We start from the raw sequence: 27,616 nt of genomic DNA on the forward strand, positions 1-27,616 counted from the left end.
CCCTCAGCTCCCCCCTCCAAGGACCGAGGGCTTCTCTCCTGGCGCTGTCCCCCAGCACTGCCCGAATCATTCCAGAACTCCGGACCCCGGGTAGGTGTCTGGGCGCCCAGGAGGCCACTGGCCAGCGGGCCGTGTGGGGTGGATCTCAGGCAGGACGGTGACCTCAGCCAGCATGTGACGTGGGGCCAGGAGTGACCTTCCTTCTAGATTCCTGCAAGCCCCTGGGCCCTGAGTAACTCGGGGGAGGTTTGCGGGGGAGCAGAGCCAAGCTGTGAGGCAGCCCAGGTCTGGGCCAGGGCAGGCGCTGTGGCCAGAGGGCAGGACAGGTCCTGGATGGAGGGGGCGGCGGGGTGCGGTGGTTGGTGTGAAAGGAACAGCATTATGACAGGTGTGGCCACGAGAAAGCAGCAAGGCTGTGGGGCTGGTGGCCTCGGGGATGCTGGAGGAGCAGAGAGAGCTGAGGGGGCTTTAAGGAGCTTGGAGGTGGGCAGAGGGGAGCCCCTACTCAGCTGTGAGCAGAGGAGGGGCCTGGACATGGTGTTTGCCATGACCTTGGTCTTCCCGACCCTGAGCAACCAAGACCTTCCAAGGCCGGCAGCCCCTGCCTATTGCTGTGTTAAACCTGTCGGCTTCTAGGCGTGGTTTGTTAGGAGCCAGTTTCAGGGCTGGATTCCTGCAGAGGGATGGACACCCTGTGTCTCTCCTTCTGATGTGTTTCCTCCAGGCCTCCACGTCGGGAGGACTCCCACCGCAGCCCGCACCCGCCTGGGCACGCACGCCCCTGGGTGTCCGGCTGCAGTGCCATCCCCAGGCCGTCCGCGGGGGAGGGGCCCGGGCGCTGCCTTTCCGGCCACTCCCAGGTGATGCCTGAGCTGGGTCCCGGCCGCCCTGGTGGGACCAGATGCGGGGCACGCAGGGTGACTGGCGCCGCGCCCCGAAAGTGACTGCTTCTCAAGGAAGGAGTTGGACGGCTCCACGTGCAGGATCCCGGTCGTGTCTGCTTTTCCATTTGGGGACCCGGAGAGGGGGTGCTGTCAATCAGGAGAGGTGGGATCCCGGGGTGAGGGGCTGGGCCGCGGCGCGTGGGGACCGCCCGAGCTCCGCTGTCCGACTTTCACACGGATTCCTTCCATCGGCCCAGCTGCCGAAGCTATTAAACCTCAGTGATTCATTGTAGCGCGTTTCAAGGGAAGGCGTTGTGTTACGAAAACGTGGGTCCCAGTGGCTTGTTTTGTTGGCAGGTCTTGCTGCCTCAGCAGAAAAGAGGCGCTTCTGATATGGGAACGGAAACTTGGGACAGCGTTAGCCGTGCTCAGCGCCTCGGCGGAGAGGACTGCGGTCTTCCTCCAGCCACGGCAGCCCGCCGCCCGGGCCGGGGGTCCCCACGCCTGGGGCCGTGGTCTGGGCCGCCAGGCTGTGACGAGGCAGGCCCTCCTTGACACGGGAATGAGGGACATGGCCTCTGCTCCCCATTCTGCCTAAGAAGGGGCGTGGTTTTATTTTACGGGAAGTCCACCTATTTTACGGAGGAAATACCTCTGCAGCACGGCCTGTCTGAGGTCTTGGGGCAGCCCTGCCGAGCGAGCATGTGAGCTGTGCCTCTGTAGCCCCTGCAGCCCCTGGGTGTATCTAGGAGCGGGGCGGGAGGCCTGGAGTGGCTCGAATGGCCGGTCCTGGGCTGGCTTACGTTTCCGAAGTTGGGCTGACAAGGGTGCTGGTCAAGCACGTGCCTTCGTTCTTGCTTCTTCTCCCCTGGGCCCGGATTGCCACCCGGGGCTAGCCCATTAAGTGGGTATTGGTCCAGTTTCCCTTTTCCCCACTTCCCCTTTCTTCCTCGGTGTTCTCAGAGGTGACAAGTGGGACAGACTCACCCCAGGTCACCGTTGCTTTCCTGAGACAGTTTTCTGTGTGTGTATGTCCCGGCCATCTGGCCCCGGAGACACCTAGGACCCCACAGACCCCTCCCCCCACCACAGTTGCCACCCCTTCCTGGAGCCAGCACAGTGGGGGGCTTACCGCAGAGGCCTCGCTGTCACCGGTAGTGAGCATGGGCTGAGGGGTGGGGGTCTGCGTGACTGCATTCCGCCACTGAGCGGCTCTGGAGACCCCATTCTCAGGGAACCACCCCCCGCCCTCTCCTTGGGCCACTGGATGACAAAACCATCACCGGCGTAGGCTCTTTGCAAAGTGCCCTGCTTTCCAAGGGCTCCTCATGCAGTCCGTAACGCCCACAACGGGGTCAAACAGTCAGCACCCCCATTTCAGTGGATGAGCACCCCGGGGCTCAGGGAGGCTGGAGGACTCGCCCAAGGTTGCCCAGCATGTGGAGCTGAAGTGTAAGTCCAGGAGGCCCCACTCCAGACTGCATGTGTCTTCTCCATCTTTGTAGGCACCTCGTAAACCAGTTGCCCTTGACCGGCCCTTGGCCCAGTTCCAAGGATTCTCCGATAGAGGCAGGGGGGCCACTCAGATGAGGATCCCGAGGGGTGGACTGGGCCTTGGGGTCACTATAGCTGACCCACATGTTGCAGGATCAGGAACTGGGTTTCCCCCCGTGTATCCAACGTCGATAGAGTTTGGACATGTCTGCCAGACTCACAAGAGCCTGATGTATAGACCCGAGGCGACGGGGCCACACACAGTCAGGATAAGGAGCAGCACGGTCAGGTGCACTCAGGATTGTGTTCACCTCTGAGCGCGGCCAATGGGAGGTGCCGAGCCCACGCTCTGGCTTTGTGGCCCGCTATCTCTGTTGTCACCACAGGGGCAGACCTAATAGGAGCTGGAGTCCTTGGGCCCATGGATGAGGCCACCATCTTCCTGGGCTCTGAGTCTGTGCCCTCACTCGCCGGCACCTTTCTGAAGCAGCCCTTTCCTTAGACGGGTGTGACGTCACCGACTGGGGCATAGCTGGTTTGGGTGACGCTCTGCATTCTGGCTTTCCCACCACCCACAGGCCTGCCAGCTCCGGCCCCCCTCGCTGGTCACCCTGCTTCCACTCTGGCTGCCAACAGCCTCGTCTCAACAGCCCCGCCCGCAGGGACTCGGCTGGAACGAGTCAGACGGCGTCCTCTGCCTGCTCAAAGCCCTCCTTCTTTCTCGTCACACCGGAGACGAAATCCAGTCCTCTCTGGCCCCCGAGGCCCGGTGCGCTGCCCTCTGCATGCTCTCACCGGTCTCCTCCTATAGCCGCTCGTCCTCTGCTCCAGCCACTTGGCCTCTGTTCTCCCAACATGCCAAGCGTGCTCCCACCTCAGGGCATTTGCACTTCCTGTTCCCTCCGCCCAGAATGCTCTTCCCATTCTTTCCCCCCTCCCCCGCCTTCTCCCAGGTCTCTATTTGTGTATCACTGGATCAGAGAGACTTCTCTTGATCCCCTCCCCGCCCCCATCTCTTGCTTTGTCCTCACGACCAGGCTTCCTTTTTCTTTAACCCTTACTACCTGACCCTGTATTAGCTGCGCATTCGTTCCCTGCTTGTTTCTTGAGCACCTGCTATGTTCCAGGCTCTGTTCTAGGCATCGGGGCTTCTACCGCGAACATAGCAGATACAGGTCTCTGTCCTTGAAGCTTTCGTTAATTCTTCAAATGACTGTCACCTGTCTCCCCCACGAGACTGCGAGCTCCATGAGGACAAGTTCTACTTGTGTGTATATTGCAGGTGCCCAGCAACTATTGGTGGAATGGACTCCCGCCCTGACATGGGTGTTTGGACATGGGTGTTTGGACATGGATGTTTGGACATGCGTGTTGGGACATGGGTGTTTGGACATGGGTGTTTGGACTCTCATTTGGACATGGGTGTTTGGACATGGGTGTTTGGACATGCGTGTTGGGACATGGGTGTTTGGACATGGGTGTTTGGACATGCGTGTTGGGACATGGGTGTTTGGACATGGGTGTTTGGACTCCCGTTTGGACATGGGTGTTTGGACATGGGTGTTTGGACATGGGTGTCTTTCAAGTGCCTATCAGGTGCCCCTTTACAAACTGCTCTCAGGTTGGGCCACTCGGCAGGTGACGACCTTGTCGATTTTGTTGGTTCCGACCAGTTTCCACCAGGGAAGATGCGGGCGGGACACTGCCCTACTTTCCTGAACACCAATCACATGTAGCTCACAGCTGGGGAATCACCCACTTTGTTGAGGTCCCCAGGGACTAAGGAACAAAGAAGGGGGTCTTGGGAAGCCCATCCGGGCTTAGCAGGTGCGTGGGGGATGGGTGAGTAAGCAGCTGAGATTTATTTGGTGAGCGTGGGCTGAGGGGTGGGGAATGGGGTCGGGGTCTGCGTGACTGCATTGCACCCCTGTATACACAGAGGCCTTGAGCGTGGTCCTTCTCGGCCAGCTTTTCGTGTTTCACGGAGTGAGCCCGGCCAGAAAGTGTCTGTGGGCGGTGGTGGTACCGGCATCCCCGGGTCGCTCTGTGCGGCAGCGGGTCCGGTCAAGCTGTGCGTTAGCCGGGCCAAAGGCCATGCTGTGGCGTCACAGGTGACAGGCAGGCCCCGGCGCCTTGGGCGGAGGGAGGAGCGGACCTGAGGGCTGGGATGGCTTCCTGCTTTGCCGATTTGGAGCGGCCGCGGGGTGTTGCCTTGCTCCGTGGAAAAGCAGGGCCTGGGAATCCGTGCATGTCTCTCTGCTCGTCCCGCCTGGTTCCCAGGGTGGGGAGTGTGCACACACGCGTGATCCGCCGTGACATCGGTTCTTCCATGTCCTCATCCTCAGGCCGGCGGCCCTGGTGCGTGCCGGCCACCCCCTCCCACATCACACTTGGGGTGCAGGCGCGGCCGTGCAGGCGCGCATTCCGGATTCCTCCCGAGAAATGCGATCTACAGGTGCCGTCTCAGGGCCGTGACGTTGCCAAACCGCAGCTCTGCACTTTTTCTTCTGGAGGAAGGGGAGGGGCGGGGCGTGGGGGACGCAGCTCTGGAAGGCGGACTCCCCACATATGAATATCGTTAGCCGTGTCCCTGTGTGTCCCCCTGGCGAGCGGGCCGCTTCTCTGCTCTGTGGCCCTTCCCACTCCCACCGCCTCCCAGGCAGGTTTGGAAAGGTGCACATTTTTCACTATTTTTTTATTTGTTGAGGTGAAATTCATATAATATAGCAATAACCTTCGTACAGGTCCAATCAGTGGCATTTAGTACATTCACGATGTTGTGCAACCACCACCTCTATCAAGTCCCAGAACATTTTCATCTCCCCCCCGCCCCCGGAAAAGAGGCTTGGACCCCATTAGCAATCACTCACCATTCCCCCCTCCCTGGCCCTGGGCTCCTGACAACCACTCATCTGCTTCCTGTCTCTGTGGACTTACCTATTCTAATTATTTCATATAAAGAACATGAAACAGCCCTAGCTGGTATGGCTCAGTGAATAGAGCCTTGGCCTGGGGACTGAAGGTCGCGGGTTTGATTCCAGTCAGGGGCACATGCCCAGGTTGCGGGCTTGATCTCCAGTAGGGAGCGTGCAGGAGGCAGCCGATTCATGATTCTCTCTCATCGTTGATGTTTTTATCTCTCTCTCCCTCTTCCTTCCTCTCTGAAATCATTAACAATATATTTTTTAAAATACAATAAGTGACTTTTATATCTGGCCTTTTTCACTCAGCATCAAGTTTTTGAGGTCCACCTACATTGTAGCAGGCATCAGTACTGCAGTCCTCTTTTTTACAGTATATATTTTATTGATTTCAGGGAGGAAGAGAGAGAGAGAAACATCCATGATGAGAGAGAATCATCGATCGGCTGCCTCCTGCACGACCCCCACTGGGGATCGAGCTTGCAACCCGGGCATGTGCCCTGACTGGGAATAGAACCCTGACCTCCTGGTTCCTAGGTCGATGCTCAACCCCTGAGCCACGCCGGCCTGGCAGTACTTCATGCCTTTTTATGGCTGAATGGCATTCCACCGTATTATATGTGTTCTACAATTGGTTTATCCACCCATCCCCTGGTGACCGTTTACGTTCACCCCTCTATGGTTTTTCTGCAATGATGAAGCAATGGCAAGGAAGTCTGAGAGAAAGGGAAACGCAAAAGCTCATCCCTCCACGCACAGCATTTTCACTTTTCTGGGTCCCTTTCAGCCCTTTCCCCACACCTGCCTGTGGAGGTTTTTTCTAGATTTTATTCTCAGCGCAGATATAGTGTGCCCTTCGCCCCACTTGCTGTAGCAAATCTTTGCCTGTGCCCCTGTACAGCGATCCTTCCGGCCAGCACCTGTGAGGGCTGTCATACCCCCAGAGGCGCCAGCTGGGGCGGCCTCTTCCTGCCTCCCTGCCTGTCCCCCCCGGGGCCCCGCTGGCGCCATGGGAACCTGGCCCCCGGGCCCTCCCGCTGGCCGCCTTTGGACTCGCTGAGGCCCTCCCGGGTGGCCTTGTCGGCCCAGGTGTTTCAGGACTTTCCGGGTTGACTGGGTCGGAGGAGGAAGGCCAGCAGCAGCACACAGAGGAAGTTCCTGCGGCCACGGCGGCCTCCAAAGTAGGTTTAAGTCCTTTCTGCACCACCTGGCCTGTGCCGCCCGGAGTCACCTCTCCCGGGCTTCCTGCTGAGTTCCGAGAACCCCCAGGGAGCGGGGATTAGGTTGCGCCAGGAGACACGCTGCCCTATTTCTTAGAATCCTTTCCAAGTTCATTGGCTGCCGTCCCTTCCAGGCCCCGTTGACAAACCTTTGGTCCACGTAGCTGCGCAGAAGCTCCTGAGCGCCGGCAACCGCCACGGTCGGCTGGAAGCCCAGGAAGCCGGGCTATGGGGTGGACATTGGGTTTCCTTCCACAGTGGGGTGGGGGGTGCCGAGGTCCCAGATTTTAAGGGTGGTGAGAGGAGAGGTGGCCGTGAACGAAATGAACAGAAACTGCTCTGGGGCCGTCCTGTTACGGAGAAAGGCCTCGCTTCGTACAAACGCCTAGAGGTCCATCTGTCAGGGAAAGTTACGGAAATGACGACCATGGAATATTGTGCAGCTCCTGGCCCATGAACTTGACCTCCGCGCTAATATATGAGTATTTGGGGAAAGCACACTGGGGTGGACTTGGGGGAGGGGGTCCTTTGCCGTGAAGTGGACTGTCTTTGCATCTGCACTTGAATGCGCACCAGAGAGTGGGAGGGGGACCCTTTACCTTAGAGTTTCCATATTCCTGGGTGGAGTTTTCGTAGGAGCACATCAGCGTTTTAAATCTGTCAAGTCGAGATGTACAAGAAGTTTTACAAATTGTGGTTATCAACCCGCGCCCGCCGGTTCCTGTGTCATATGGATGTGAGTTTCCAAATACTGAGCTAGAGTCCTTTCAACCAGCAGCGCCTGATCCCCAGGAGGACTCATTAGGATGCAGACGGGGCGGGGGTCGGGGGGGGGGCACCCCGCGTCTCTGATTCAGGAGGTCCGGGCAGGGCGTGCCTTTGCCGCTCTTACTGGCGATGCTGATCTGCTGGTCCCTGGGGACCTCACTTTGAGAACCACTCCCGTGAACCTAATGACAGGAGAGCATCCCTCCAGCCTCTGCCCCTGTAGGACGTGTGTGGGACTTCTGCCCCTGCGGTGGGCCCAAGGGGATGGTTGACTTGGGGGTTCTGAAGTTGTGCCCCCACGGGCAGCTTTGCCAAAGCTGTGGCCTCACAGGGGGCGTCCCACCTCCCCACCCTCTTCCCCGCCTGATGGAAGGATGTCTGTGGGTCTCTCCCATCCCAAAACACTCCTCCAAGATGGGGCTGGGCTCCTCGGACCGCCCTGTGAGGCCTTAACCTGTGCCTGCCTGGGCACTGCCTGGCTGAGTGCCCTCCCGCACTTGGCCTTCACGGTTCCATCCTTTCAGGTGTCCACTCGAGTTAGAGGGGCGGGGCGCGTCGTGTACTCAGCAGCTGAGGCTCCCAGTCACCTGGGGGAGTGCAGGCTGCTGCCCCCAGCCGGGGGGGGGGGGTGAGGAGGGACCAGTGTCCCCGAACCTTTCCCCTTGGGCTCCCGTGGGCTCTCTCCGTGGAGGTGCCGTGGCACTGCTCTCTGCCCGCCTTCCTGCCCCCTTTCTGTGGGGCGCCCCAGCTCCTACGTGGACCAGGCAGGCCCGGTGAGATGGACGGATGCCCAACCCCAGGCTGGGCGACGTCAGGGGCCCGGCACCGAGACTCCATCCCCACTGCCAGGCGAAGGCGGACCTGCCACTGCCCTGGCTCACTTTCCGGAGGCCGCTGTGTGCCGTGGTGTGTCACCGAGGTCCCTCCGAGAACAGGGCTGCTCGTCCGACCGGAGCCCAGCCGTCGCCGTCACGGCCGTGGCGGGGCTGCGGCGTGGCTGTGTGAGCTCTCAGTCTCTGTATGAATGTCACGCTGCTTTCCCAGGGCCCGGCCCCACGGACTCGAGCCCTTTCTGAAAGTGCCCGATGAGTCATCCGGGTCCTTCCGTAGGTGTTTACGGCAGGTGCATTTTTGGTCTTTTGAGGTCAGAGGCTAGAGCTCTGGACCCACCGTGGGGGGACTTTTCTCTCCAAAATCACTCGTCAGAACTTTCCAGAAGCGTCCAACACTTGGGTTGATTCTAGGGGCAGAGACGTTTGCGTCCCTGCTTGAGCGAGAACACAGCTCAGTGGACAGGTGGGAGGGGGCAGGGGGCTGTGACCACATGGCACTCATCCTGCTGCGGGTGGCACCCCCCCCCCAGGGGCTCCGTGGCCAGGCCTGCCTGGGGGATGCCCTGAGCGCTCCCACATGGGGCCGTGGCTCCCAGGAGCCCGGACCCTAACCATCAGGCAGAGCCGCGCTCAGCCAGGCGGCACAGTTGCCATCACAGGTCTGCGAGGGTCACAGATCGCTCGGGACGGCTTCTCTTGCAAAACCCTAAGACTGCAACCACCCGTGTGTGGGGCGGAGCCGCGCGGGAGGGAGCGTGTTTGATCTGCAGGTGAAAGGAGGCTTTATAAATAGGTCACCTTGTTCCACATCCTGAATTTCATTCTTCCCCCGTCTTGGGTCAAAACAATGGTTTCACTGTTCTGGGGTCAGTCGGACGGACGGACAGACGCACTGAGGGGAACTGAGCGGAGAGGCGGTGAGTGTGTGTCTGCCTCTGCTGTGGGCCCCGCCCCCACCCCGCTCCATGCCTTTGTCACCCGTCACCCTGGATGTGCCGCCTGTACCGCCCAGGGTGCTGCTCCCTCAGTGAACTTTCTCTTAAACAGCAGAACAAAAGGATCGTTTTATGTGGGCGGGCCCGCTGCACTGAGCTGAGGGTGCCTTTGGAAGGCTGTCGTGGAGGGGACCCCACGGAGCTCCTGGCAGGTGCTGAGCCTGCTGTCCTCGGAGCCCAGGGTTGAAATTCCTACCCCGCTCCGGTCACTTCCCTGCCCGCCCCTGTCCCCCTGCCCAGCCTGCAGAGTGGAGCCCAGCCCGCTGTCCAGCCACGGCGGCTGGGGTTCGGGTTTCCCAACTCGCTCGTTTCTTGTGTGGGCCCGGTGGAGAAGGACGGCGATCCCGTATCTACGGGCAGATGAACATTTGTGAGTTAGAAGCAGTGTCACTGGACATCTTGGGAGAAATCATTGTAGAAATAACGTCCCCTTTCCCCCTTTGGGGTGGTTCCAGAGCTCCCCCGGGAGTTTCGACCTTTAGTTTCACGGTCCGCTGTGGACTCGGTGTGCATCTCGATGGGCAAATGAACATGTATCCTCTGCTCCGTTAAAAGGCGCCACCCAAACGGGGAGTCTTCAGGAATCACGTTGGTGGCCACGTGTTCTTGTGAATGGAGGGTGTTACATCCATGTTTTTCAGCCTTTTATTCCTTTTGGTGTGCTTAACAGTCATCGTCATGACAATGCAAGTAATATTTGCATCTTTTAAAGTTTCCATTCAATACGTGTTGAAAGTGAACTGCGTCCCCCCTTCCCGCCCCCCCCCCCCCCCCCGCAACCTCCAGGGTAAACTATTGTGAACGGTCTGGTGTTTGTGCTTCTAAACCCCTCCCTCGCTCCACCTACAAACAGATACAGGCGCACAGAGAGAATCTTCTTCTTTTTTTTAAATATATTTTTATTGATTTTGGAGAGGAAGAGAGAGGGAGAGAGATATATAAACTTCAATGATGAGAGAGAATCATTGGTCAGCTGCCTCCTGCACACTCCCCACTGGGGATTGAGCGTGCAACCTGGGCATGTGCCCTTGACGGGAATCGAACCTGGGACCCTTCAGTCTGCAGGCTCTATCCACTGAGCCACACCAGCCAGGGCGAGAGAATCTTCTTAATCCTGTTCATACAGAGATGGGATCATGCTCTGCATACTGTTCTCCAAGTTGCTTTTTAAACGCAAGCATCACGTCACACTTTATGTGCAGTCAGCCCATCGGAGGGGCTGCCTCCTCTGTGCACGGCTGCGGAGTTCGCGGGTGGGTGCGTGTCTGCCCACGTGCCCCTGCGTGGGGTTCTAGGGTTTCCTAGACCCGGGGAGAGCGGTTGGCGGGGGATCGCTGGGTGTGTTACGCCTGGATGGTACCTGCAGGCTGAGAAGCATGTCCTGATTTGGGGGTCTGTCTCTGTGTCTGGGACACACCCACACCTGTCCCTGAGAGGCACCCCCACATCCTCTTGGGTCCCTCAACCTTTTTAAACCCCGTGGGTCCCATATCCCGTCCCCTCTCACTGTCCTCAGCCACATCCCTTCCCTCCGTGAAGTGTGAGTAAAAACAGTGGGTGTATTCAGTAGGTGTCTCCACGCCCTGGTGTCACGAGAGAATCTCTGCCTCAGATCATTAAAGGCCGGGCCCCCCGCCAGGTCTCCGACCCCCTACGGCCAGCTTGGGATGCCTCTGACTCCTCCGCGCCGTCCAGGGATCGGCATCCAGTTCTGGGCTTCCTTCGCTGCGCCTCCAAGTCTGTACCTGCTGCCCCTCCACCTGAGGGCACAGCGGGTCCCGCTGGAGAGGCTAGAGGGAAGGGGTTTGTGGGTGCTGCTCTTGCCTTCTAGGAGGAGCTGTGGCCCCCGCAAACCCCCTCGAAGCAGGCCTTTGTGATGCGAGCGCTGATCCCAGGCCCCAGCCTGAGCCCACGCTGTGCGTCGGCACTGGGCGGAGGGAGGAGGCTTTGGGACGCTCCTGGGTCCGCCTGGAATACATGATGGGCAGCTGGCTGTGGTGGGTGCAGGGACAGGGGGAGGCTTTTGCCCGAGAGGCACCCCTTTTGCAGTGAGCCATGAACTGGCTTTGGACTCAGCTGGATGACGTGTGTGTGGCGTCGGTGGGGTGGGGTGGGGTGGGGTGGGGTGAGGGGTGCTCAGGAGGGGAAACCATAGGGCTTAGTGGACTCTGACTGAAAGCGGACGCCCCGTCCCCTCTGTCCCAGGGCTTTGGATCGCATTCACTCTATCGTAAGTAAATGCAACATCTGGAAGGCCTGCCACGCTTCTCGTGTGTGTGTGTGTGTGTGTGTGCATGTGTGTACATGTGTGTGTGTGCGTATGTGTGCATGCGCGTGTATGTGCACGTGTGTGCGTGCGTGCATGTGTGTGCGTGTGTGCATGTGCGTGCGTGCGTGTGTGTGTGTGTGTGTGTACACACCTGTGCACACCCATGCCCTCTGTGTCCCTCTTCAGGGAAAGATGAGTCGGGGTCCAGGGTGCAGCACAGGCGTCCCCGCGCTGTGACTGTCACTCCTGCTTCCCTTGTGTGGCTGTGTGGTCCGTCCCCCGCGCCCCCCAGCCCAGCCCTCCAGCGCACGAGACGGGACACTCACAACCACAGGCCCGGCTTTGATCTTGGGGACTGTCCCACTCTCTGTCACCATGCCATGCTGGGGCCAGTGCTGCCAGGCTGGGGCGGGACGAGAGGGTAGGTGAGTGGGAGGAGGGCCCGGTCCAGCTGTGACCAGAGAGCGAGGGAAGGGGAGCGTGAAGATGAGGCGCCCTCGGGGGCAGGCTGCGGCTGTGTCTCCGGCTCATCAGAGAAGGGACAGGGAGAAGGCCTGCGTGATGGGGTGGCCTGGGCGGTGTGCCTGCCACGCGGGGGAGGAAGTGTCCACGTGACACTTCCCGGGCGAGTGGGGCAGGTCTCACTCACCCTCGGGCCTGGGAGCCAGACCCCAGCCGAGCTGCCGAGCTGCCGAGCTGCCGACGCACACACCTCCCGGTGGCCTCGGGAAAGCTGTCCTTTCTCTCCTGCGCTTCCCCGCCTGCCTTTTATGGCCACTAGTTCTTCTTTGACCCTTTTTGATCTTTAATCTGGTTTTACCTGTAGAAAAAGATGCTAGGGGATCCCAATCCAACAGGCCACCCCTGTTTCCCATAGAAAAATGGTCCTGCAGGTAGCGCTCCTTTGAACATGGTGAGCACACGCATGGGGATGTGTGCCTGTGTATTCATATGTACACACACGTTCCTCCGCCTGGTTGAATCCTCACCCTGCTGCATTTGCCCGTGTGGACGGCCTCCTCCCCCGTGCCCCTCCCCCAGCCTGACACTGGTCTTTGGGAAGCGCCAGGCCCTGGGATCCTGTTGGGGACAACCGGCCCTGCAGCCCCAGGGACTGAGGACAGTGGGGACAGGGTGTTATGTGGGTGATCAGAGGCTGGTGGGACAGGAGCGGCACAGACCAGGAATCTGCCTGTCGTGAGGGTTGGCTTGGGACAGCCGTGGGAAGGAACGGGCGATGCGGTCTGGAGACACGGGGGCTAACGTGCCATGTGCTTTCTGCGAACATCCTGCTCATCCGCCTGGATGCCGCAGCTGCTGGTGCTGAGGGTGTGCGCCCATGTGAGCACCCGTGTGTGTGTGCACCTGTGTGTGTGCGCCCATGTGTGTGAGCACCCATGTGTGTGAGCACCCATGTGTGTGTGCCCATGTGTGTGCGGACCCATGTGCGTGAGCACCCATGTGTGTGTGCCCATGTGTGTGCACCCACGTGTGTGAGTGGTCTCCCCACCACCATCCTCTCCCACAGCACCCCCCCCCCCGCCCAGTGTCACCTGTCGCCATGGTCTCCCCACCACCATCCTCTCCCATAGCGCCCCCGCCCCGCCCAGTGTCACCTGTCGCCATGGTCTCCCCACCGCCATCCTCTCCCACAGCACCCCCCCGCAGTGTCACCTGTCGCCATGGTCTCCCCACCGCCATCCTCTCCCACAGCACCCCCCCGCAGTGTCACCTGTCACCATGGTCTCCCCACCGCCATCCTCTCCCACAGCACCCCACCTGCCCAGTGTCACGTGTCGCCATGGTCGGGGTGGGACCTTCCTCAGTGAGATTCTGCGGGGCCTTCCTGCTGGGATGACAGAGCCAAGAACAGGGCAATGGCTGCTCTGCTCCAAGAGGCAGTAAAATGAACGCAGGAAGTTAATTTCCTCCTCGTCCTCCAGAGAGCCGACCCATGACCCCACCGGGTCCTGCAGAGGGGTCACTGCGCACCGGCAGAGGGGGGTGTCCACACAGAGATGGGTATGGGTGCTTCTGACTGAGACCCACCTTCCCCAGCTCAGAGAATGCTCAGATGGAGGTTGGGGGGCATCCGCAGGCCAGTCTCTGGGGTCACCAGGACCACGTTTCCACACCCACCCTCAGGCTCCCCGCCCTCGCAGGCCTGGCAAGCCAGCCCCGAAGCCATGGGGTGCCCCCTCAGTGGGGCCGTAAGGGGGATCCTGGAGGTGTCAGTGGCTCTCAGGGGTGGATGGGACTGAAAGCTTGGAACGGATTGTCCTGGGAGATCCAGGAAGTGAGGTCTCCGAGGTCTCCATATGCACAGAACTTTCTGGAACCAGGTGGTCCCCCAGCTGCAGAAGGAGGCCTCAGCTCTGCACCGGCTTTGCAGGCATTTGACACAAGGGGTCCCCAGCCTGTCTTGGAAGAAACGACGGGGACGGGGAGCAGCATGGCCTGCCGCTGAGTTACGGGGTCCGGGGCCAAGGGTTCTCATCCTGAACGTTCTCTCCGCCCGGAGCCAGCCTCCAGGAGGCCTGCCTGTCCCGAAGGAAGACATCGTCTCCCCGGTCTCCTCCCAGGGCAGGGCCAGCTCCGGGCAGCTGGAGGGCCTCGGGAGCGCCCAGCCCCTCGCACGTCCCTCCCCTCCTCCTGGCCCTGCTGGTCCCAGGCAGCACGGAGGACCGGAGGACCGTGGTCCCAGGTGCCCCGCTTCCCTGGTCCCCACCCTCGGGGCCCCGCAGACACTCTGTCTGCTTCCCGGTGGGAAAGCAATGAGCCCACTGCAGGGGGGAGCCCCGCAGCCCCCACCCAGGCTCCCTTGTCCTAGGAGCCCACCCCCCACCGGGCAGCCAAGAGTCCCGCAGGCCCAGAGGGAGGCTCAGGAGCCCAGTCCCTGTCACTTTCCCTTCTTCAAGGCGGGCACGGGGGACGGGACGGGATGGCAGGGTGGTTGGGTTCCTCAGCCCCACGTTTCAGCCCCTCCTCCTGCTGAGCCCCCTGATGGTGGGGGCGGCACAGGCCGTGAGGTCTCTCCTCCCACCCACCACCTTGCCCTCCCTTAAAGGAGCCAACGGCTGGGGCAGCCAGAGCGGGAGTGAGGGGTCTTGGAGCCGGACTTCTTCCCAGATGGTCTGCTGGAGCCCGAGGAGCCACACGTTGGCTTCTGGTTGAAGGAAAAGGCGGTGGTCATCCAAGTGCTGGCCCAGAGCGCTGGGCGGCGGGTGAGGCCTCATGCCCACCTGGCATGGGGCTGCCTCAGGGGCCTCCAGAGATGGTCGTTGGCATCCCAGTCCAGGCACGATGCGGAGCTGGGACCTGCTAGGGGGGCTGCTGCAGGCTCAGGGCCCACGCGCGAGCAGAGAGCCCCGGGGCTGAGCGCCCTTGCTGACAGGGGTTCCGAGGCTGCCCAGCCCAGGCTCCGTCCCTGGCGTGAGCCCGAGCGGCCTGTGGGAGGCGGCTGTGCTGGGAGAGAGCAGCTGGGAGGTGGCGTCTCCGGCTTTGCCTCCCGAAGCAGCAGGCATGGGAAGGAAGCCCCCCTTGCTGGCACCAGGGAAGATGCCCACTGCATGGGCTGATTCCAGATCTGTGCCAACTGGGCCTTCTGCCCTGAGAAATCACGATTAGGTACACGGTGTACCCGGCACAGCGGAGCATCTCGCCGCCCTTCCGGAGCCTTCTCTCTCCCGGCGACTGCCGGGCTGGGGGCCTCTCCCTTAGGACAGCTCAGCTGTGGGGACAGGGCAGGGTTCCCTCTGTGCCAAGGCCCCGGCCAGCCCGTGTCAGGTGCGATGGGAGCCCAGCGCCAGGCTCCGGGGATGCGTCTGTGGCCAGCCTGTTGCTCTGACCCTGGCCTTCCCGGTGGACCCTCTCTTCCGCCCCCACCCCCTGCTCACCGGGTCCTGTTTCTCTTTCCACCCGGCAGGCAGCACGGACCTCGCCACCGCGTGCAGAGGCCGCCTCGCAGCCTCAGGAGCAGAGGCCCCGCCATTGATGCGTTTGCCTTGGGAGTCGGGGACGCCGTGAAGCAGGAGGCGAACATGGGTCAGAAGGTCACGGGAGGGATCAAGACGGTGGACATGAGGGACCCCACGTACCGGCCCTTGAAGCAGGAGCTCCAGGGCCTGGACTACTGCAAGCCCACCCGCCTGGAGCTGCTGCTGGACATGCCCCCCGTGTCCTACGAGGTCCAGCTCCTCCACTCGTGGAACAACAACGACCGCTCGCTCAACGTCTTCGTCAAGGAGGACGACAAACTGATCTTTCACCGGCATCCGGTGGCCCAGAGCACGGACGCCATCAGGGGCAAGGTCGGGTACACGCGGGGACTGCACGTGTGGCAGATCACGTGGGCCATGCGGCAGCGGGGCACGCACGCCGTGGTGGGGGTGGCGACGGCCGACGCCCCCCTGCACTCCGTCGGCTACACGACCCTCGTGGGGAACAACCACGAGTCCTGGGGCTGGGACTTGGGGCGCAACCGGCTCTACCACGACGGCAAGAACCAGCCAAGCAAGACTTACCCGGCCTTTCTGGAGCCGGACGAGACGTTCATTGTCCCCGACTCTTTCCTGGTGGCCCTGGACATGGACGACGGGACCCTGAGCTTCATTGTGGACGGACAGTACATGGGCGTGGCTTTTCGGGGACTCAAAGGCAAAAAACTGTATCCTGTCGTGAGTGCCGTCTGGGGCCACTGCGAGATCCGCATGCGCTACTTGAACGGACTCGACCGTAAGTGTCTTCTGCACCGTCCCAGGTGGCACTGCCCTGGCCGCCTGTGTCCGTGGGATCCTGGGTGGGCCTGGCCAGGAGTATGTGCAGTCCTTGGGATTAAAATGTCTTTCAGTAGACACCCCAGCATCCTCAGGTCCTCAGAGGCAACGCTTGCTTGCCTCTGGTTAAGTGAAAAGTTCTCACTGGAGTATGCCTGCCAACCTGGCAGCACCTCGTGGATGAATGAACGGGTGGTTGGATGGATGGATGGGTGGCAGGTTGGATGGATAGATGGGTGGCAGGTTGGATGGATGGATGGATAGGTGGGTGGCAGGTTGGATGGATGGATGGGTGGCAGGTTGGATGGATGGATGGGTGGCAGGATGGATGGATGGATGGGTGGCAGGTTGGATAGATGGATGGGTGGCAGGTTGGATGGATGGATGGGTGGCAGGTTGGATGGATGGATGGGTGGCAGGTTGGATGGATGGATGGGTGGCAGGTTGGATGGATGGATGGGTGGCAGGATGGATGGATGGATGGGTGGCAGGTTGGATGGATGGATGGGTGGCAGGTTGGATGGATGGATGGGTGGCAGGATGGATGGATGGATGGGTGGCAGGTTGGATGGATGGATGGGTGGCAGGTTGGATGGATGGATGGATGGGTGGCAGGTTGGATGGATGGATGGGTGGCAGGTTGGATGGGTGGATGGGTGGATGGGTGGATGGATGGATGGATAGATGGGTGGGTGGTTGGATGGATAGATGGGTGGCAGGTTGGATGGATGGATGGGTGGCAGGTTGGATGGATGGATGGGTGGCAGGTTGGATGGATGGATGGGTGGCAGGTTGGATGGGTGGATGGGTGGATGGATGGATGGATGGATAGATGGGTGGGTGGTTGGATGGATGGATGGGTGGGTGGTTGGATGGATGGATGGGTGGGTGGTTGGATGGATGGATGGGTGGCAGGTTGGATGGATGGATGGGTGGCAGGTTGGATGGATGGATGGATGGATAGATGGGTGGCAGGTTGGATGGATAGATGGGTGGCAGGTTGGATGGATGGATGGGTGGCAGGTTGGATGGATGGATGGGTGGCAGGTTGGATGGATGGATGGGTGGCAGGTTGGATGGATAGATGGGTGGCAGGTTGGATGGATAGATGGGTGGCAGGTTGGATGGATGAATGGATGGCAGGTTGGATGGATGGATGGGTGGGTGGTTGGATGGATAGATGGGTGGCAGGTTGGATGGATGGATGGGTGGCAGGTTGGATGGATGGATGGGTGGCAGGTTGGATGGATGGATGGGTGGCAGGTTGGATGGGTGGATGGGTGGATGGATGGATGGATGGATAGATGGGTGGGTGGTTGGATGGATGGATGGGTGGGTGGTTGGATGGATGGATGGGTGGGTGGTTGGATGGATGGATGGGTGGCAGGTTGGATGGATGGATGGGTGGCAGGTTGGATGGATGGATGGATGGATAGATGGGTGGCAGGTTGGATGGATAGATGGGTGGCAGGTTGGATGGATGGATGGGTGGCAGGTTGGATGGATGGATGGGTGGCAGGTTGGATGGATGGATGGGTGGCAGGTTGGATGGATAGATGGGTGGCAGGTTGGATGGATAGATGGGTGGCAGGTTGGATGGATGAATGGATGGCAGGTTGGATGGATGGATGGGTGGGTGGTTGGATGGATAGATGGGTGGGTGGTTGGATGGATGGATGGGTGGGTGGGTGGATGAATGGATGGCAGGTTGGATGGATGGATGGGTGGCAGGTTGGATGGATGGATGGATGGATAGATGGGTGGCAGGTTGGATGGATAGATGGGTGGCAGGTTGGATGGATGGATGGATGGATAGATGGGTGGCAGGTTGGATGGATGGATGGATGGATAGATGGGTGGCAGGTTGGATGGATAGATGGGTGGCAGGTTGGATGGATGGATGGGTGGCAGGTTGGATGGATGGATGGGTGGATGGATGGATGAGTAATGAATAAGTAGATGAGTGGGTGGATGAATGAATGGATGGGTGGGTGGGTGGGTGGGTGGATGGATGGATGGTGAGTAAATGAATATAAAATGGATGGATGGTCTTTGATCGATGTAGTTTGTTTCTGGTTGACCTGCCTTTAGAATTTGCGTTGACCAAACTCTAGCACAGCAGCCAGCATGTTGTTGAGCTGGGGTGTGTGGCGTTGGCGGTAGTAGATCCTCTGGCATAATGGTGCTCACATAGTTGTGAGCAAGTGGCCTCTCTTGCTCATTAGGGTCTTTCTCTCTGTGCTGGCGGCTCCTGGGCAGGCGCCTTTGGGACACAGTCCCCTGAGGGGGCTTGTTCAGTCATGATGTCAGGACACCTTGGAGAGGATCTAGAGAGGAAAAATGTGAGGGAGTTGCGGCGTCCTCCACCCACTGCCTCTGTGGGGAGTAGGGTGAAGTGACGCGGGCTAGAGCGGCCAGCCTCGCCTGCTTACTGACACCTGGGTTCTGCGTTAAGAGAGCAGCTCGTCCTAGAAGAATGACCACGGGGAGGCCAGGGAGGAGCTGTCCAGGGGAGAGGCGATGGGGCTAGAGCTCCCTCGCCATGTCCAGATGGCTCTGGAAGTCTGGAGACAGGGTCTGGGGAGTCGTCTATGGCTGGGTGGTGTTTAGAGCTGTGACCACTGCCTGGGATCCCCTCGGGGGGAGCGGGGAGAGGGCTAAGGCCGAGCACTGGGGCACGTCAGTGCTTTGAGGTCTGGTGGACAAGGGGCTGGAGGGAAGAGAGGTGTCCTGGATGCCAAGCAAAGAAAGGACTTGGAGGATGACAAAGTGATGCCAGGTTGGGTGTGTTGACGGCTGAGAACTGTCCATCAACTTTGGCAACAGGGCGATCACTGGAGGCCTTGATAAGAGTCACCTGGGTGGTGGGGGGCGAGGAGGGGGTGGGAGGGGGGAGGGTCGAAAGCCTGACTGAGCGGCTGGTTCAGAGAGGGGCAGGAAGGGGGGTGTTCATTTCCTGGGGCGGCTGGAACAAAGGACCACCCGCTGGGCGGCTTTAACACGGGAAATGTATTCTCTCCCGTTCTGGAGGCCAGGTGTTGGCAGAGCCACCTCCTTCTGCGGGGACTGTCCATGCCGCCTCCCGCTTCTGCTGGTTGCCAGCGCTCTTTGGCTTGTAGACGCATCACTCCTTCTCCGCCTCCTGAGTCGTGTGGCCTTCTCCTCTGTGCCTCTCCTCTTCTTACAAGGACCCCAGCCATTGGATTCAGGGCCAGCCTGCTCCAGGGTGACCTCATCTTAACTAAGGACACTTGCAAAGATCCTATTTCCAATAGGGTCACATTCTGAGGTCCCAGATGGCCCTGAATTTGGGGCGGGGGTGGGGGGAGGCCCTAATCCACCGTCTGCAGATGTAGAGACAGCGAATCTAGACCATTCCCACAGGCCTCCTTCTTATGCCACTGCCTGGAGGGAGGTGAAATAGCCCAGCGCTCAAAGGGTGGGATGCCCATCAGGTGAGGTCCAAGGGTGCCTGAGTCCCCTGCCCAGAGGGCAGCTGAGGAAGGAGGAATGTCGCAGCCAGATTGGATCTGTGGTCCCCCAGGGAGCAGCTCTGGTCAGGCCTGGACTGGGCTTTGCTCTCAAAGCCGGGGAGGTGGTCCTGATCCATTACTGCTCCCCGGGACACCTGGGAACTCGTCCGCACCTTCCTTCCCCGCCTCACCCCTCCCAGCCGCCAGGTCCTCACCTCAGCAGGGAGCGGCTGCGTGCAGAGCAGGTCAGCCAAAGTCACTGAGTGCACCCCGGGAGGCGTCCCCCTAGTCCACCTTCCCCTGCGCACACCAGGCGGACCCTCCCCAACAGAGTCCCTGCCCTGCGCTGGGCCAAAGGCAGCTCTGAGCACAGGCCGCTGGCTCTGGCTCCTCCTCGGGGCTTGAGACCTCCAGAGGGGCTGGTGTCATCTTGCTCTCTCCTGCCTTCGAAGAGGGGTGGAGATGGTCATGGTGGTGGGACGACCGAGCCCTGCCCGGGCCCAGCCCTGCCTGCCACCCTCCCTGCAGATGCAGGAGGAGAAGGCCTGTCTGCAAGCAGTAGATCACGATCACCCAAGGGAGAGTCCCTGGCCCGCGAGTCCCCTCTGCCCCCGCTGGGAGCCGACGTCTCCACGAAGGAGGCGTTTTCCGTGAGTTAGACATTTTCAAGTTCTCCCTTTATGCCTCCCAGATCAGTGTGGTGCGGTTTGTTGTGATCGTCGGTTCAGCCGAGACTCAGCTCATTTCTCCGGGAGACTTTCAACTTGGTGACCTCCTCCTGTTTCCTCCTGGGTGCCTCGCCCAATGGGGGGCCCTTCCTGTACCTCCATTCCAGCTGGGTCCAGGGACGATCCTCTCTGGGGGACTGACCACCCACCCTGCAGGGGCTTCTTTCTGGGGAAAAAAGCCAGTGAGGGACAGGGATGTTCTAGACGTCCTGCCTCCCCCGAAGGGCTGGTCATGCAGGGACAGTGGGCTCTCAGAGTTGAGGGGCAGGGGACCAGGGTGGCCAGGTTACCCAGCCAGGTGCCAGGCGTCCTTCCCCAGTTGGTAAAGACAAGGGGTTCGTGTTGGGTTTTACTGCTTTTTTGTAAGAGCTGCTGCATGTAAAGGAACAGGCACACATATCCCGGGAGGGCCGTCCCACCACGCGTTCTAGAATCCATCTCACGGAGCATTTTCCCTGCCGCGGCTGGCAGGAGTGAGGCCAGGCCCGTGACGGGAGCGGAGAAGGTGAGGGTGGGGATGTCGCTGAATCCGGGGCACTTCCGAAGCTCATTCATTTAGCCGTGAACTAGACACGGCGTGGGCTCTGGAGCGCGAGCTGTGTCTCAACCTCCGAGGACTTGGAGAGCCGCGGGCTGCGGTGCTGGGCCAAGCATGGTCAAACAGGCCCCCAGGTAACCGCTTCTCCGAGAAACGCGGAAGTTGGCGCATGGACGCCCCAGTTCCTCAACCTTCTGCTCCCATAAATAGCGCCTGATTCACTTCCTGGTTCCTGAGCTGCGTCCTGGCACCCGCCCCCCTCTCATTCATATAAACGATGCAAATGAGCGAGATGGCACAGTGGCCAGGACTCATCCAATAGCTCTGCCTCCTCTGTTTGGGACCTTCCTCGGTGGAACCCAGTGGGCAGCCAGCTTTGTGGGTGGAGCTGGGTACAGAGCCTACAGCCCCCAGTGAGAAGAAGTATTGGGGGGAGGGAGGGCTTCTTGGGTGCCATTAGCAACCAACCAAAACCCATGGGACAGACATTTTCCATAGCACAGCGCCCACATCTGTTTCTGTGGCTGGTGCATTCTTGGTCTCCCCAGCCTTTGAAAAGCAACCAGACCATGCCCCGTGCCTCACTGTTTGGCTCCTTCCTGCGAGATGGGCTGGGGAGGGTGACCTCTTTGTGTACGTAAGGCCCCGGGAATAGACCCACGCATGGGACGCCTGGGTGATGGGTCCTATTTTCAGCTCATAATGCATCCCAGCAGCCGTTAGCTGCCACTCCTGCAGCCCGTCATGGGAGAGGTGGCATGTCTGAAGGACACTCCCTTCTGGGCGCACGAACCCTCCCTAACTGGGCTATTCAGTGTGGCCCGAAGGTGGTCAGGCAGGGGAAGCGCCCCCTCCACACACACACACCACCACTCCCCACCCCCGCCCACACATACACACACACACACACACACACACACACGCACACGCACATGCACACGCACACATGCACACACACGCCACAGCTGCTTTTGGAGGGAGCCGTCGGGCCTTGCCCCTTTGGGTGAGCTGCAAAGAGCTGCTGGGAGCTTTTGCTTCACGTTGGTGCAGAAAGAGCCGCACTTGAGAGTTTCATAGACTGATGTATTTCCATCTCCTAGCCTTGGGCGCTCAGACCTGGGGCCCCGGCTCTCACCTCCCCGAACCTGCTTCCCCATCTCTAGGATGGGGACCACAGCCCCCACCTGGCACACACTAGGAGCCCCACAAGCCTCGGCTGCCACTGGCGCTGTGATGAGAACCACCCGAAATAGGGCAGCTGGACGCCGGCTGGTGCAGGCCCGCTGTGTACAAGTGTCTCCTCATGAGGGGAGAGTGAGTTGACCTGAAACCCATTACGCCAAGAGAGTGTGATGGAAGCTCCCTCAAGAGCCTCCCTCCACAGCCCGGCGCGGCTCTCGGGCCCGATCAGTGGCTCCCGGTGCCTCCTCAAGTGCCTTCGGCCACCAGGGGAAGCCCCTCCGCTACCGGTGAGGGCTGAGCCACGTCATGAGGAGGAGGGGCTGGGGAAGATGGAAGAGAGCCCCTGAGTGGAGCAGAGGAAGCACCTCCAAACTCCCGCACTCGGCCCAGTGGAGGGGCCGCTCCCCAACAGCAGGTCCAGGCCGAGAGCTGCTGTTTCTGGCCTTCGGGACCTCAGCTGGATGGGACTTTGGGGACCATCTGGTTCGATTCTGTACTAACAGATGGGGAAACTGAGGCCCGGGCAGAGGAGTGATCTGCTGTGCAGGGCGCAAGTGAGGAGCCAGATCTGGGGTCGCCTGGGAAAGGATGCTTTATGGTGAGGGAGACCCAAGGCTCTGCAAGTAGGAGGGCGAGAAACCCGGCCCCGCCCCGGAGTCGGTGGCACCCTTGACCTTCAAGGATGCAAGGTTGTTTGGTTCAACCTCCGGCCTCCAGGAGAGGCCTGGATTCAGAGCACTCCATGGAATTACTGCTTCAGTTCCTTCTCCTGTGACAGCCCATGAGCGACAGACAGCAGTTGTTCGTCTTCTTTTAAAGCCTGGAATTTAGTAAACGCGTCTTCTATCCTAAGATTTATTTTTTTTTAATATTTTTATTTATTTCAGAGAGGAAGGGAGAGGGATAGAGAGATAGAAACATCCATGATGAGAATCATTGATCAGCTGCCTCCTGCTCACCCCCCACTGGGGATTGAGCCCGCAATCCAGGCATGTGCCCTTGGCCGGAATTGAACCTGGGACCCTTCAGTCGGCAGGCCGACGCTCTATCCACTGAGCCAAACCAGCTAGGGCAATTTTTTTTAAGAACAGGTTTGTTGAGATGTAATTCATACGCCATCCCTTCACCCACTTAAAGGGGACGACTCGGTGGCCTCTAGTCTATCCACGACTGTGCAGCTGTCGCCACAATAGACTTTAGAACCTGTTCGTCACCCCAAGAGAAGCCCACAGCCGTTAGCAGTCACTCCCCACTTACCCCGACACCCTCAGCCATAGGATTTGGTCCTCAATAACTCGAGTTTTTAATGTGACTTTTAATATTCTGAGACACAATGGCGAATACTGAAGAACTTTAACCCATTTTGTGTTGGTGGCATGGGCTCCCAAGGGAAATGCTGGGGTTTCTCTGGGTTTTGGGGGGTCTGGTCTTTGCTTTGCTCACAAAGGAGTCTCAGAGTCGAGGGGCGCCCGTGGGTGAAGCCGCAGACCCGTTCGTATCTGCTCTTTCTGTGTCCAGAACGCTGTGCTCCCCCAGCCCTGCTTTAGGGACAAGGGCCAGGGAAGGTTACCTCGGGAGAAGGGGTGAGCAGGGCCTGGGGCCTGGGAGGGAAGGACTTGCGGGTTCCTTCTGAGGCTGAAAGTTTATCTGAGCCGCTGGCTGCATGGAGCCGCCCTGGCAGGAAGACAGGGCTGGGCCCTCAGGGGACAGAAGGACACGGCACCCTTGCAGGCTGCAGCTAGAGGCCTCTTTCCAGTCCAGGTGCCCCGCCTGTGACCTTGGCCTATGACCTCTGTGCCTCCGCGCCCCCAGCTGTGAAATGCAGATGGGAACAGTACCCGTGAGATGTTGGGGTCTCATAAGATAATTCCCTTCCCAAAGGCTTGCGTGCAGTGGTGCGGGGTGCACGCTGGGAAGAGCCGGCTGCTGGAGCCCCAGCGTCTGCCGCTCGCCCCGGTGTAAGGGGGAGACAGCCTGGGTCAGCATCCTAGCTTCCTGTCCTCCTAGCAGCGCGACCCTGGGCGTTATCTGGACTCCATCCCTCCGTTCCCTCGTCTGCCTGTGACGGTGAAATCATCGTCACCCAGGTGGTGGGGATGGACCGCGTGTTTGCAGAGAGCTTGCACAGGCGCCCAGCCCAGGGTGGGTTCTGTGTTCGCTGGGAACGATGACTTTAAAGTGAAAATTACCCTTTGAGTGTCCACGCGAATAGGAATGATACTCTCCTGTGGGGAGTGTTTGCCCAGAGCCGAGCTAACCTCACACGCTCTCTCTCCTCCGTCTCCGCAGCCGAGCCCCTGCCGCTCATGGATCTCTGCCGCCGCTCGGTGCGCCTGGCCCTGGGGAAGGAGCGTCTGGGCGAGATCCACGCGCTGCCGCTGCCCGCCTCCCTCAAGGCCTACCTCCTCTACCAGTGACGCCGCCAGGGCCCGGCATGACAGCCACCGGTGCCGGCGCCCAGCTGCCCGCGGACCCTGCGCCTCGGACGGGCGTCCACAGCCGTGGGAGGAAGGCCCTGCTCCTCTTCCTCCTCCTCCCACTGCCCTTCAGGACACGGACACGGACAGCTCTGGACACAGGCTCCCTGTCCCCTTCCCTGCATTGGCGGAAGGCCCTGCATGCCAGTCCCAGCCCCTCCTTGGAAAAAGACACAAAGGACCTCCAGGAAGCCCGGCGCTGAGCTCCCGTCTGCTCTCGGGGTGGCCTGGGAGCCTCCCCCTGCCAGGTCCCGGGGTGGGGCCTGCAAGAGGCGCCCCGGCACCGAGAGCAGACCCAGGGGTGCTAAGAGGTGCTCAGACAGGGCTCGTGCCGGGGACCAAGCTCAGGACGTCAGAAACACACCGGGACGAGGCAGCAGCCAGGAGGGACCACCCGGCCCCGGGCACGGAGGCTCAGCATCAGTCCCGCTGCCGGCGCCCCGGACCCTGTATTTATTCTCTTAACAATAACAAAGCCATTTATTTATTCCATTTAGAGAGGGACCTGGCTCCGGTCGCCTCGCTGGAGGGCTCTCTTGCTTTTCTCCCACCCGCCACGCCCGGCATGTGTGTGCCTCGCCTGTCCTGGCCGGGCCGTCTGTGGTGTGTCCCCACGTGGGCACAAGTGTCTTTGTTTGGGTCCCTTGACCTACAGTTCCCCGGGGGCTCTGCTCTGAGTTCCGAGCGGTCGGAGTATCTCGGGGGTCCCGGCTCCACAGCGGTGACGGCTCCCGTGTCTCCCTGCCGTGACTGACACTCGGCGCCTACCCCTTTGCACGTGGTTTATTTCCGTGTCCTCCATGGGCTTTGGTTTGGTTTTGCTTCTGCCTTCCTGGCTGAGATGTCCCGTGTGCACCCTCAGAAGCTCTGGCTTTCCCCGGGACAACCGGACCAAGGAGGGAGGAGGAGTGGGTCTCTGTCCCTGAGGAGCTAAGAGCAGGCTGGGGTGCGGGTGGCTGGAGAGGAATCACGCCTCACGCAAGCCCACGCACGTCTCCGCACAGTGCCTAGTTCATCACGACCCCCCAGAGCCAGAGGGGCGGGGCGGGGCGGGGCAGCCAGCAGGAGAGGGGGCCCCCCTCCCTGCCACAGCCCCCCCACGTAGCAGACCCCAGCCCCTGCCACCACGTTTGCCATTTCTTTATCTCGAAGTCGACTCCGTTCATTTCTGTACAGGTACAATAGATGACTTTATTTGTTTAAAATGTTTAATATATATGCATATATATTTGTCCGTAAGAATTATGTTTTAAACAGCTGCTGTAGGGTACCTTTAAAAAAAAAAAAAAGTCTTCCAGTGGAATATATTTTTTAAAGCACAACATTGGTGCCAAGACGGGGTGAGGCATGTAAATTGCCCCTTATTATTGTGAGGTGGTTGTTTCAGGCCTTACCTTACCTGGAAGACTTTTGAAGATCTGCCTCCCTCCTGTTTCAGGGTGGATCCCGCTCTGATGAATGTTGCACATGAGAGTTTCACTCACACAGCCCCAGCCTTCCCGCCTGACCCAGCGCCTCCCGCCGCGGCTGGACGTTTGTAGGGCTCTGTCGTCTCTGCGCGCCCCCCTGCCCCCACGTTCCCCTCAAGCCCACCCTTCTCTCCTCTCAGCCCAGAGCCCTGTGGCCTGTACAGTCTTGAAACTCCCATTCTATTTTATGATGGTTGATAATAGTCAGTAACCTAATAAAGGAAAGTTTATTAACTTTCGAGTCCCTCTTTGTGCCTTAGGGGAGGGGAAAGAGGCGTGGCCGACCCCTCTTGGGGCTAGCCAGCTCCACGGGCCCTGGTTTTCAGCAGATAATGAGGGGTTTGCCGCCCCCCCCACCCTGTTTCCCTCGTCAGATACCAGCCAGAGCCCCAAAAGTGCAGGAGGACCCCGGATGGGTGACCCTAGAATGTCCCCACCTCTTTTCGGAAGTCTGTGAGCCCGCGCCCCAGACTGCGGGCCTCGCTGACCTAATAGGAAGGACTGCACGCGTCCCGGGGAGCCTGGGGCTGGTCCCCGTGCTGTGAAGCTTGAGGTGACAGTGGGCTTTTAGGAGCGGCCGTGGGTGTCCTTGGGGTCCAGGCTCAGGGCAGTCGGTGGAAGGAGCTGGTCATTCATCTTTGGGTCTGTCCCCGGGGCCAAGCACAGTGATGGCCTGGCCGCCGCCGTGGGCAGGGTCCTCACACCCACCCCCCAGCCGAGAACACGGGAAAGGCTGACTTATTGGGAGGATTGGTGAGTGATCAAGAGAACAGTCGAGAAATGATCACATGTCGTGACTAGTTTCCAAAGAATTAACCAGAGTGCATCCAGCTCCCTGTGGGTATTTTTCATTCTCAAGGCCTGTCAGGGTCTGCTGGGCTGGGGCGTGTGCTGGCCCGCCAGCCGAGCCCCCTGGGACCAGAGTCCTGTGTCCCCCTCGGAGAGCCCCCTGGCCCGCTCTCCCCAGCCCACCTTCGTCAGCAGCACCTGGGAGGTGTTTGTTAAAATGCACGTGTCCAGGCCCCGCCCGAGCCGGACCAAATCCACATTTCTGGGGCCAGGCCCAGGAATGTGCTGTTTTCTCAAACTCCCCGAGTGACCTCGCCCGAGTCGGGAGCCCACTGGGACTGTGTCAGCTCTTCCTCTCAGAGAGTTGCTGGGTACAGGGGAATTCTTTCGGCGTGTTGGTGGGTTGGCCCGGCGACAAACACACGGCCACCTGAGTCAGATCTGGGCTCAGACGTTGGCGCTGACCCTCGCGAGCTGTGTGATCTCGGGTGAGCCTCCCTGAGGGACTGTCACCCTGGCCCATCTCCTGGGAGGGGAGCAGGGGTGAAATGAGGTTTTAGATCCGGCAGGGCAGGCACCCTAGCCAGCGTGCAAACACACGCTTTCTGAGCCACGCACTGCTTTCTGTTCTGGAAAGGGGCAGTTCCAGGGCTGGAACTGGCCTGGGAGAAGGGACCGGACGTTCCTAAACCGACTTCCTGATAAATGTGCTTTCTTCCCGGGTACAGTCCCCAAAGATCACGGTGGGTGTTGGGAAAGGGACCCCGAGATGCCTTCCCCAGACACGTGTGGAGGGAAGGG

The 27,616-nt window shown here is 60.1% G+C and overlaps 1 protein-coding gene across 3 annotated transcripts in view; it reads left to right on the top strand.

Annotated features, from left to right (window-relative positions):
• SPSB1 (splA/ryanodine receptor domain and SOCS box containing 1) overlaps positions 1-26,260 on the top strand; it is a 76,858-nt gene extending 50,598 nt beyond the window's left edge. For all 3 annotated transcript variants that reach the window (XM_080658273.1, XM_080658274.1, XM_080658275.1), the window contains exons 2-3: positions 15,310-16,118; positions 24,370-26,260. In XM_080658273.1, coding sequence (XP_080514399.1) covers positions 15,310-16,118; positions 24,370-24,497 — 937 coding nt within the window. In that variant the 3' untranslated portion in view covers positions 24,498-26,260. The remainder of the gene's footprint in view (positions 1-15,309; positions 16,119-24,369) is intronic.
• Positions 26,261-27,616: the final 1,356 nt, after the last annotated feature.

This window comes from Plecotus auritus (assembly GCF_963455305.1).
Source record: "Plecotus auritus genome assembly, chromosome: 2".
Lineage (NCBI taxonomy): Eukaryota > Metazoa > Chordata > Mammalia > Chiroptera > Vespertilionidae > Plecotus > Plecotus auritus.